General features: G+C 38.9%; 1 protein-coding gene across 1 annotated transcript in view; it reads left to right on the plus strand.

The window, feature by feature from the left end:
* The window catches only part of LOC125453816 (uncharacterized), a 79,266-nt gene that overhangs the window by 24,000 nt on the left and 42,522 nt on the right, over nucleotides 1-12,744 (plus strand). The window contains exon 4 of the mRNA XM_059647650.1: nucleotides 6,642-6,678. Coding sequence (XP_059503633.1) covers nucleotides 6,642-6,678 — 37 coding nt within the window. The remainder of the gene's footprint in view (nucleotides 1-6,641; nucleotides 6,679-12,744) is intronic.

Consider the following 12,744-nt stretch of genomic DNA (forward strand, 5'->3'; position numbering starts at 1 on the left):
ATTAACAGATTTTTTTCTGTCAAAATAAAAGAAGCTAATATGCCAAACCAAAATTGGAATATAAATGAAAGCAAGAAGCTGTATATTCCATACAAAGCGCTACATTGTGAGTTGCTTCTCCTCTAGGACTTGTAACAGTTTTTGAATACATGCATTTGTTTTCACTTGGGTAGCTGATGACTTGCATTCATTCATTTACTTTGAGAGACTGCTCTCCAGCATTTGTTTCATGCTGGTGATTTGTGATCTTTTTTAACTTAAGACTTTTCATAAAGTATATGTTATCCCATAAAGAACAAGTATTTACATAATATTAAATCAGTATAAATCTTCACAATGCTCATTCAATAAAACTTTACGAAAAGTGTTCGACAAATAGAATCCCATATTCACTGTCTCCATGAGGGCCATTGTTTTGAGTACTTTGAATAAAATGTATTTTCTTAGCTTCTCAAGCTAATGGAAAACATTTCCCATTCTCATCCATTAGAAATATAATGAAATCAACTATACTCAATTATCCATCAAGAAAGTTAGTATGTCAAGGATTACTAAATGCTTACTAAATGGTCTACTTGCTTTTTCTTTGGGTCACTTAAGTGCAGATTTATCTATATTTAATTTTCTGAATGTTTTATTTGCACTTAAAACATTACTGACTTGAGTCTTTTATCTTAGCACGTAATACTAGCACATCAAAACTAATATTTAGTCTAACCTCAGAGCAAAACCAGTTTGCCTGATCAGTCAAGCTTTGTAACTGTTCACAGCAAACCCATTTTCACCTGCTTTTGGTTCCCAATATCAGGTTTTCTTTCCCCCTGAAACACTACCATCTGTCCCCATGCCTGCCTAACTTGTTCTCTTTCTCTGGACTCCATCTCTGCCTATCCATTCACTCATACCACCTTTTCCTAGCAACTATCAGTTCTGAAAAAAATAGTCACTGGTCTTAAAACATTAACTCTGCCTTGTCTCCATAAATACTGCCAGTCCTGCTGAATTTCTCCAGCAATTCTGCTGTTTTGTTTGTAAATGCTGTCTCTTTGTAGATCATAGTAGTCAACATGAATCCTGAAGATGCCTGAATGTTTTTCTTAATGATAAGATCTGTTTTTAGTTGAACATATTTATCTTCTAACAAAGTGGATCTCACTGAAAATAGCATAACTTCAAGCATCAGTCAGGCCATTGACACATCTGTTTAGTTTCCATAGTTTTCTTCTGTATCTGCTTTTTTAAATAACTTGCAGCAACATCCCTCTTAGAAGTATCATCCAGCAAAAATACAACTGTTATGGTCATCAGTATGAAAGAAAGAAAGAGGTAAAGACGTTTCTAAGGTCGCTTATCCAGCTGTGGGACAGTGCACTCTAATATCCTGCAGTGAGATCCTGATGTTCTTCAAAACTTCTGATAACTGGCATCAGTTTTGAAACAATTACAGTTCATATCCAGTTGTATTATTGTAAATAAACTTTAATCTGGTCTCCAAAATGTAGAATGAAAATATTGGTCTTTACCCCATGCATTTAGATCCATGGCACCAATCTTGTTAAAGTCAAGTGTTTATAATGGGTCGTGGTGGTCCTTTGATACTTTTCTTTACAAATTTCACATGCACGTTTTTTCTGCAGTGGTCCTTTCAATGAAATGCAAGTCAAGATTATAGAACATAGAACATAGAACAGTACAGCACAGAACAGGCCCTTCAGCCCACAATGTTGTGCCGACCATTGATCCTCATGTATGCACCCTCAAATTTCTGTGACCATATACATGTCCAGCAGTCTCTTAAATGACCCCAATGACCTTGCTTCCACAACTGCTGCTGGCAACGCATTCCATGCTCTCACAACTCTCTGCGTAAAGAACCATCTCTGCATCCTGTCAATGTCCCGCTGCAGCCTACAACAGCCCTCTACACTGTCAACGACACCTCCGACCTTTGTGTCGTCTGCAAACTTGCTGACCCATCCTTCAATCCCCTCGTCCAAGTCATTAATAAAAATTACAAACAGTAGAGGCCCAAGGACAGAGCCCTGTGGAACTCCACTCACCATTGACTTCCAGGCAGAATATTTTCCTTCTACTACCACTCGCTGTCTTCTGTTGGCCAGCCAATTCTGTATCCAAGCAGCTAAGTTCCCCTGTATCCCATTCCTCCTGACCTTCTGAATGAGCCTACCATGGGGAACCTTATCAAATGCCTTACTGAAGTCCATATACACCACATCCACAGCTCGACCCTCATCAACTTTTCTAGTCACATCCTCAAAAAACTCGATAAGGTTTGTAAGGCATGACCTACCCCTCACAAAGCCGTGTTGACTGTATTTGATCAAGCCATGCTCTTCCAGATGGTCATAAATCTTATCCCTCAGAATCCTTTCTAACACCTTGCAGACGACAGACGTGAGACTTACTGGTCTATAATTGCCGGGGATTTCCCTATTTCCTTTCTTGAAGAGAGGAATTACATTTGCCTCTCTCCAGTCCTCAGGTACGACTCCAGTGGAGAGCGAGGATGCAAAGATCTTCGCAAGTGGCGAAGCAATTGCATTTCTCGCTTCCCAAAGCAGCCGAGGACAAATCTGATCCGGGCCTGGCGACTTGTCAATCTTAATGTTTGACAAAATTTTCAGCACATCAGCTTCGTCTATCTCTATCCATTCCAGCATGCACACCTGCTCTTCAAAGGTTTCATTCACTACAAAGTTCGTTTCTTTCGTAAAGACAGAAGCAAAAACTTGTGTTCAAGTTCTGCCTCTAGGAGCAGACAAGAGGATTGCCAAAGAGACAATCTAATATTCTTTTCTATCGCTTCAGTAAAAATACTGTACTATGGATTCTGGAAACCTGAAATAAAAACAGGAAGGGCAAGAAATACTCAACGGGTTTAATTTTCAACAAGTTAGGTGAAAACATTGTTCATGTAACTTTAAGGCAACTTGTTTTTTACCTCTGATTACAATTGCCTGATGGGGAAAATACTTGTCCAACGCTCTGAAGAGAAACTGGTACTGTGAAGGAGATACAATAAATGACTTAACTGGGTGAACCACCAATCCATTGGTCTTCAATGTGCTGTGGTTTACTCCCATACTTGTTTATTTTTTTTTTAAGTCTCTGCTACCATGTTATAACCCAGAAAGCAAATTGGTAAAGGATAGAACTGTAGCCAATCATGAGTGCACTGATAAGAGTTACATATTCCCCAGTGCTGTGGTTAGTTCACACATCTTTTCTGCACTCTGTGCCCTCATCCACAATTGGAACAGGAACCGTGTATCTATTGGACATGGGCAACTCCAGAGCAACGTACTGGATCCCCATTCCTCCTTCACTCAATTAATCCAGTCAAGTGGAGCAATGTCCTTTAGAGTCATATAGTCATAGTGGTCTACAGCACAGGAATAGGTCATTAGGCCCATTAAATCTGCTAGTCAAAATCAGCCACCAATCTATTCTAATACTATTTTCCAGCACTTGGCCCCTTTCTCATGCCTATTCTTGACTTCCCACAAGACCTACAAGATAGCCACTCAACCTGGATTGGAAGCAAGGTGGATCATGCAGCCTCCTCTTTGTCAGTCCAGAATCTTGCATCCTGAAATAGTGCTGGGAATAAGGCACATGGTTCCCTTGCCTAAAAGAGAGAGAAACTGTGAAATTTGTAAAATATTTCTTTGTTGTTATTGATTTTGAGATTGATTATAGTTATCTTTATGGAAAGAGCCTTTTCTGAGTACCATTACACCCCATTGGGGAGGCAGCAGAATAAGTTGTGTTCCTGCATTCCCTGCAGTATGATGAGGAACATTTTGAGCTTGTGCATCTTGGATTTGTTCATGTCCTTGAGAGTCATAGAGTGTGGAATTTGGAAACCTGAAATTAAAACAGGAAGTGCAAGAAATACTCAACAGGTCTGGCTATATGTGTGGAATGGGAAACAGAATTAATGTTTCGAGTCCAATATGACACTTCTTTGGAAGCCCAGCATTCTGAAGAGGTGAGTCGTATTGGACTCTACTTCTATTAGCTTCATATACTTTAACCACAACTGCGGCAGAATGGTTTAACTTTCAACATGCTTATTATCTTTACACAAAAGCATTAGTTTGGAGCTCCGGGAGTCCAGTAGGGGGTTGAGGGAACATTCAGTAGGGGACATAAAGCCATTTACACCTCACTAAAAATGGGCTCCAGTCATCCCTCGCTGTCCATAGAGTCACCTCATCTGGGCCACATCTGCCAGCGTTATCTCTGTGACTACCTCACCCACTGGTGTGATGACAGAAGCGTCCTTTATCGGCTTCACCAGAGGTCTGAACAAGAAAATGGCAAGAGTACAGGGCCTCATTCAGCCTTAGGATACAAGAATTGGAATGATAGGAACATTGGTGACTTGGCTACATGAGTTGCTTTGGCTCTATGAAGTGTAGCAGTTTTTTTCATGGCCCAAGTCTTCACAGGTGCGGTCCCATCAAACTTACTGCTTTTTAAAATCTGGTTTACTTAGAGAAAGCTTACTAGAACAATGCTGAGTTGGAAAAATGCTTGCTACGCTGATCTTTCTCATTTCTGAGAAGAAGAATCCAAAATGTGATTGGCCAAATGTGATTTTTCAGAAAACCCATCTCGGAATAGAATTATGTTTTCTTTTCCTGAAGAGGGAGTGGGAGTGTGTGTGTGTGTGTGTGTGTGTGTGTGTGTGTGTGTGTGTGTGTGTGTGTGTGTGTGTGTGTGTGTGTGTGTGTGTGTTGGAGTTATTTACAGGGATGCTTCTATATTACTGATTGCATATGTTAACTAGTTATTGCAACTTCAGTGACGAAACATTTGAAAACTAACCTTCCAGCTCAGCGAGCAAACTCACATCCAGGAACTCAACCTGAGCTACAAATCTTCTCAAAACTCAGTGAATAAGTTTTGTTTTCATAAACCAATAATTGTGTTTATTAAGACATTTGGTTCATAGATTGTGCTATTTAAAACTTTATACAGATAAGAAATTTAATGGATCGTCCTGGTAATGAGAAAATGAATTGTTATTTAATTCTGTAACCAGTGGAGCAGTGGGCTAAGAGTGATAGTGCACTCCTCCAGACTTGGTTGTAACAGTTTGTAAAAGCATAGTCAATGCTTTATAGAAATTTAAGCTAGATCAAGGTTGAAAACCCTAATATGCTGAAACAAGGCAGAAAATGGATTCCTGGAAGGGCCTTCCTCAATACTGAGCTGTGAAGCCTTTGTTTTGTTATTGATAGTCGTTTAGAAGTGTCAATTTTTATATAGCTCTACTATGTGATACTGTGTTGCTATCCCATGTGATTTGATAATCTGGGCCCCACTCTTATTGGTCAAATGTGCAGCACACCAATTTTTTAAAACACGATTTATGGAATAAGTAAGGACTGAGAGTAGATAATGCTGGAGGTAAGCAAATCTCATATCTGTTTCCCTAAATTAGGTGTCACACTGAATCATATTACTGTGGACAAGGCTGTGCCCCAGCATCCATCATGCACACTGAAGCTGTGCGCAAGAAAGATCAACAGGCATGCTCTGTTTTGGATAAGTTTTTAAATCAAGATTGCTTGGTAGAATTTAATACCCTTCTTCCAGAAGAGGATGGAAAGATGCTGAAAGGATGAGACCCCTGTAGGAGAGACTAGAACAATAACAGATTTTCCACTGATGATGAGATGCAGAGAATTGTTTTTTGCTCGGAGGATATGAGTCTTTAGAATTGTCTTCCCCACAGAGGAAGGTGGAGTGGATTCTTTGTATACTTTTTTAAGATGGAGTTAAATAGATTCATGACCAACAAATGAGTCAAATGGTATGGGAGGTGGGCAGAAAAATGAAGTTGAGTGCATAATTTGACTGGCTGTAATCTTATCAAATGCTGGAATAGGTTTAAGGGATTGAATAGCGTACTCATGCACCTAATTTATATGATTTATTATCACATCTTATGTTACTTATCTCTGTAATGGCTTTAAGACTTGCATTCCTTACTGTGCTCCTCTACTTCAATTGGTGTGTTGTGCATACCCTTCCCTTTGTATCTCTGTTGATGGCAGAAACTTCCTTCAGTTTATTCTCAAGAACTTCCTCCCCAAAATCCCACTGCCCCTTCACTTTTTCATCTGTCCTCATTAAATATTTTGAAATCTGTCTTAAGGTTGAAGCTTTTGAACATCTTTCTTCTATTTAGCATTTTAAAATTTTCTTTAATTTGTATTTTTCTTCCCAGTAACATGCCTTGTACTTTTGACTATACTAAAGACATTGAAAAGATGCATACATTCTTAAGCAATTTGAATGTAAAGTGTCATGCTGGTTGATTATAAATGCACCAGAGTTCCCACCAACCATTCCCTCTGCTTATGTTTTCTGGACTGTTTCACTTGCATTGAATCATTTCATTTCAATATGTTCTATTTTATATAATATTTCTTGCATACATATGTAGAATGTTTATCTGTCATCTGTACAGCTAATTAAGATCTCTTAATTTTACAACAAAAATAAATCACAATTTTGAAATAATAATTTAATTTGCCTCAGCCAGATAAAGAAATATTTTCAAGTTGTATTCTTTACAGTGTCTCTTATTTCATGTCCTTTTGTAGATTCACTTGTTGTGGAGCCTTTGCAAGCAATGGCACGGTGAGTAAAATAGTATACTTTCCTCATTATACCCAAACCTGCGGACGAGTAGTTACTGTAATTTAGACTGATGAAATGAATGTAAGCGATTGAAGTATGACTTTTATTCTTAGGCCGAAAGGAAACGGAGATAAATAGCAGAAAGTTGCAACACAAAGTGACTAGGGGTATATTTGGGCACAAAACTCAGAAAGCTAAGTTTACATGTGCAGCTGGTAATGGGAAGGCTATTGGAATGTCGGACCTTATTTCAAAAGGATTAGAGTATAAAAATAGGGAAGTCTTCTGTAACTGCACAAGGTGCTGGTGAGATCACATCGGAGTACTGTGGGCAGGTTTGGTTCCCTTATTTATGGAAATTGGAGACAGTTCAGTGAATGTTCATGAGGATGATTCCAAGCATGGAGGAATTGTCTTATGAGCAAAGGTGAAACAGGTTGTGACTGTACTCACTGGAGTTTAGAAGAATGAGAGGTGATCTCATTGAAACATACAGGATTCTTAAGGGGCTTGACAGGGTAAATGTTGAGACACTGTTCCACCTCATAGGACCAGATGGCATTGTCTCAGGATAATGAGGCACTAAATTTAAGACTGAGATGAAGAAGAATGTCTTCTGTCAGAAGGTTCAAAGTCTTTGGAACACCTTACCGCAGAGTTCTTGTGTATATTTCAGGCTGAGCTAAATAGATTCTTGATCTGTAGAGGAATTAAGGGTTAAGGGGAGGGGCAGGAAAGTGAATGTGAGGAATGCTGGGTCAGCCATGATCCTATTAAATAGTGGAGCAGACCCGAGGAGCTGAATGACTTACTCCTGTTCCTACTTGTTATGGCCTTATGGTTTTAATTGATTCAGGGTAAGGATTCCAGCACAGGACCTATATCAATTGGAGTACAGACTGAATAATTTGGCTCATGGTTCAATGTATCCAAGTCACAATATTTCCTATTTTACATCAAAAAGAGCAGCACTGATTTCCAGGCCTACTGTCTGATTTGTGCTGTCATCAAATGAGGTTCTGCGTTGGGAACAAACTACCGAACATTGAAATATAAATCGTCAACAAGTGCTATGTGAAAATATCGTGACATTATGCAGCAATTTAAAAATTTTATTTAAAATTATTTTGCCATTTTAAACTTAAGGTACTGAGGAAAATGGGCATTCTTTCCTTCCAAAAATAGTTTATTGGTTCACCAAGGTCTATGATGGCGTAAGATAATAAGGCTTTGCATATCATAAAATGTCGATATTGGGTTTTCCATTATGGCATTTTGATCTGGAATAGCAATATAAAGCATTGTTAAAAGAAAAGACATATTTATACAGATTCTTTTAACTACTGACTATCTCAAAGTGCTTTTCAACCTATGAACTACTTTTGTCAGTGTTGTAATTTAAGAAATGTATCAGTCAGTTTGCATGGACCAAACTTGCACAGATAGCAGTGATAATGACCAGATGATAGGTTAATCATAACATGTCCAAGTATGCAGATGACACAAACGTGGGTAGGAGTGTAGGAGTGTAAGCTGTGAGGAGGATGCAGAGATGTTTTAGTGTGATTTGGACAAATTGAGTGAGTGGGCAAATGCTTGGCAGATAAAGTATGATGTTAATCATTTTGAAGTTATCCACTTTGTTAGCAAGAACAGGAAGGTTGATTAATATCAGAATGGAGATAGACTGAAAAAGGAGGAGGTACAACAAGACATGGGTATCCTTGTACATAACTTCTATTTTTGAATTCAGATGAAAATTGGTTCCTTGCTTTGGACACAGGAATTATTACCCTTAATAGAAAGCAGATTAACGTTGAATAGCGAGAAGTAAAAAAGGAGTCTGGAATTTTTTTTGGAGTAACAATAATTAACAGGCTTTTATACAGAACTGTATCTCTGGGAGATAAATTGGTCGAAAGTGCAGACTTTTCCTAACCTTTCAAACAAAGATGTTAACTGGAAAAAAAAGAAAGTCCTCATTTTATTTTATTCTTTAACTGTTACTTGCATATGAGATGTCACAATATTTGCAATCTGCAGGGAAATTTTTGCCACTGTTATTGGACATGCCTTGAACCAAGTAAAATGGAACTGAACATTCCAATATAAATCATATTGAATGGTTTATTGGCACTTTTCTAAAAGTGTTGTGTACAATTTAAGGTACGTAGAATCTGTAAACTAGCTAGCATCTTTATTTTTCAGCCTTTTATGATTACTGTAGTTTAATATTTCCACAAAACCTATTAAGGGTAATTTTCCAGCACTAGCAATAAAGTAAGAGAACTAGAGCACAAGTTGACAGATATTCTGTTGTCGGCCAGTATTTAGATTTATAGAGGTGAGAAACCCCCAACTTATATTGAGCTAGGCATTAAGATTTTGATTGAGTGTTGATAATTTATTGTGCTACTTTTTCTGTCCCAACTTAGCAGTGGCAGTTAGAAAGCTCAGTAAGACCTTTCTTATAACCATCCAACCCAATGTGAACCCAATGAGGACAACATGATAAATGAACTGAATACCATGGTGTGAAGAGAATGACACTCTGAGAAAAACATTGTAAACTTGGCCCTTTTGTGGTGCAGTGGTAATGTCTCTACTACTTGACCAGGAGATCTGGGTTCAAGTCCCACCTACTCTAGAGGTGTGTAATAACATCTCTGAACAGGTTGATTAGGAAAAATAGGCTAATAAAAAGTTTTGTAAACTTGAGAAAATTACTTGTGGGAAGGAAAGTAATTAATATTCCAAGCTCGTGTATATTGTTTTCACTAGAATGAGTCCACTGTTCTCAATGAGCACTTTACCCTGTTTTCCTTTGCCCTTTAAGAAAGGTTGAGAGAAGGAAATCAGGGAATCATAAATCTGTTAAACTAACATTTCTTTTCAGGGAACTGCTAAAGTTTATAATTAAGGCTAGGGTGACTGATCACTTTGAAATTTTTATCAGAGATAGCCAGCATAGATTTGTAAATAGTAGGCCAAACTTAACAAATCTGCTGGTAGTTTTTGAAAATGTAACTGTAGTAATGTGCAGAAAATGTTTATATTAATCTAGATATTAATTGTATGGACTTTCAGAAGGCGTTTCAGAGACTGTTAGCTAAAGTGAAAAGCTTAGAATTGAAGGCAGAATACTGAACTATTTGGGAAATTGGCAGAGCAGGAGTACACAGAAAGTAAGGATGATGAGCAGGTACTCTAATTGACAGGACGTGATAAGTGGTATCTTGCAAGGATCAATATTGAATCTGAGGTATTCATTGCCCCAAAAATTACTTGGTTGTTAGAATAGACATCCACGTGTCTAAATTTCCTGATCATATTAACAGTCAAACATCAGCTGTACAAAGCCGTGGTTTGCCCTCACCTGGGTCATCAGCCAGGCCATACGGCCCAAACCAGGCATTCAAGATCCAGAACTTCATGACATTGTCAACCATAATTATTTGAACTGCATTCACTAGAAAGTCAGCAAGTTTAATTTCCAAAATCGCAAGCCACTGGACAGAATCTAATTTAAACACTAGGACAAGTAAACAAACACAGGGGTGGGTACCAAGGAATTACACAAGGGTGATTCCTAAGTAAGGGGAGTCAACAGGAGAAAGAGTAAGAGGAAGAGAGAAAATGATAAAAACAGTGAGCCTGAGGGAGAATAATGCTGATGACCCACACAGAGAAGCAGAGAGTCAGTGGGGAGAGAACAATCCTGACAGAAAGCAATGCCAGAAACCCATAGCTAAAAGTGTCAGTGGGCAGTCAGTTGGAGTCAAGGAGTGATAATGCCTGAGGGAGATAATGTTGGGTAACAACAATTAACAGCAAGGATCAGAGAAAGGCAGTGAGGGTGAACCTGTGCGAGTCAGTGGTAGACACAGGAAGTGAACCTGCAGGAAACAGTGAGAAACAGACAGTGTGAACCCAGAGGGAATCAACAGGATACATAGAGAATGCATTTGTGTAAGTTTATTGGAGATAGATAGAAAGAGAGAGAGAGAGAGAACTAACCTGCATGACTTTGCAGGGGAGAGCGAAAAAACCTGCATGAGTCAATGGTGAATTTATAGAGAGGCAAATCAAGTCAATGGGAGACCACAAAACAGTCTGTGGGAACAGTGGGAAAGAATGAGAGCATCATGATTACAAATCAACAACATGAAAGAGAAATATTGCATTAGATCAGGTAAATAATTAGTTATCTGGAGACGCTGATGTGATCAGTATGCCGGATTGTTTTATAGAGAGATGGTGTGGCACTGGATGGGCTGTGTCGCTATCTTCTAAGCCATTATAGCTCTATGGCTTGACCTATCACTCTTTTTGGGGCCAGGAACTAAGATGAATTGGTGCTAAAAGTATCACAGCCAGAACCTGCTTTATTTAATCAGAGGTCTTCCAGCTTTGGGTGCCCTTCCACTGTTCTCAGGGGCATAGAGTTCTTCATATCCAGGCAGTGCTGAATGGTACTGAGCATTGTGAAGTTTTCCCCAAATATCTCCACTTCTGACCTTATCAAGTAGGAAGACCATTGATGAAGCAGCTAAACGTGGTTGCCTACCCTGAGGAATGCATATAGTGATATCTTCGAACTGAGATAATTGAGTTATCACAATCATAACTATGTTCTTCTGTGCCAGGTATGACTCTGACCAAAGGACAGTCTTCCTCCTTATTCCCATTGATTCCAGTTTTGCTTATGCTCCTTGTTACCATTCTCAGTCAAATCTTCCTGTGATGTCAAAGGAAGACATCCTTGCTTCAGCTGTGATTTTCTGTCATTTTGCTGATGTTTGGGCCAAGACTGGAGTAGGGTCAGGAGCTGAGTGGGCCTGGCAGAACCCAACTTAGTGTCAGTGAGCAGGTTATTGTGACACTACTGCACCTGATAGCACTGGCGATCATTTCCATCACTTCCATAATGATGACCAAGAGTAGATTGTTGGCTGGTGATTCACTGGGCTAGAAGGTCAGGACATACGCGTGAATTTTTTCACATTGCTAGGCTGATGCCAGTGTTGCAGCTGTGTTGGAACACATTAGCAGGGGTGCAGTTAATTCTTCAACACAAATCTTCAGTTTTATTGCTACTGCCCACAGCTTTTGCAGTATTTAGTGCTTTCAACCATTTCTTAATATCGTGGAGTGAATTAGTTTGGCTGAAGACTGGCTATCTATGATAGAAATGTAAAAAAAACAAATTAGGAATATGAGTTGGCCATTTGGTTGTTCTACTCTGCTCCATCACTCAATATGATCATGGCTGATCATCCAACTTTGTACCTTGTTTCTGCTTTCTCCCCATACTGTTTGATCCTTTTACCCCTAAGAACTAAATCTAACTCCTTCTTCTTGTAAGCATTCAATGTTTTAGCCTCAATCATTTTCTGTGGTAGGTAATTCCAGAGGCTGTCCACTATCTCAGTGAAGAAATGTTCCTTCATCTCAGTCCTAAATGGCCTCCACCATATCTTTTGACTGTAACCTTTGGTTTCAGACTCCCCAGTCATCAGGAACATCCGTCCTGCATTTACTCTACCTATACCTGTTAGAATCTTATAGGTTTCTATGAGATCATTCTTCTAAACCACAGTGAATATAGTCTTGACCGATCCAATGTCCCTTTATATGTCAGTCTGTGATGCTGGGAATTAGTCTGGTAAATTTTCATTACACTGTCTCCTTAACTAGAACATCCTTCCTCAGATAAGGAGACAAAAATTCCAGTTGTGGACTCAACAAGGCTGTCAACAATTGCAGCAAGACATTGCTATTCTGTACAGAAATCCTCTCATGACAAACGTACCATTTGCCTGCTTCAACATCTGTTGCGTCTGCATACTTAATTTGAGTGATTTGTGAAATAGACACTCAGTATCTCCCTCTTTCCATTTATTGCAATTCAGATAATAATCTGCCTTCCTTCATTTTTTTTGTTACTAAAATGGATAACTGAAAATTTATCCATTGTATACTTCATCTGCCATGACCTCAACTTGTCCAAATCACACTGAAGCATCTCAGTGTCCTTCTCACAGTTTTTTCCTCCCACTGAGCTTT

This window comes from Stegostoma tigrinum, chromosome 7 (assembly GCF_030684315.1).
Source record: "Stegostoma tigrinum isolate sSteTig4 chromosome 7, sSteTig4.hap1, whole genome shotgun sequence".
Taxonomy (NCBI): Eukaryota; Metazoa; Chordata; class Chondrichthyes; order Orectolobiformes; family Stegostomatidae; genus Stegostoma; species Stegostoma tigrinum.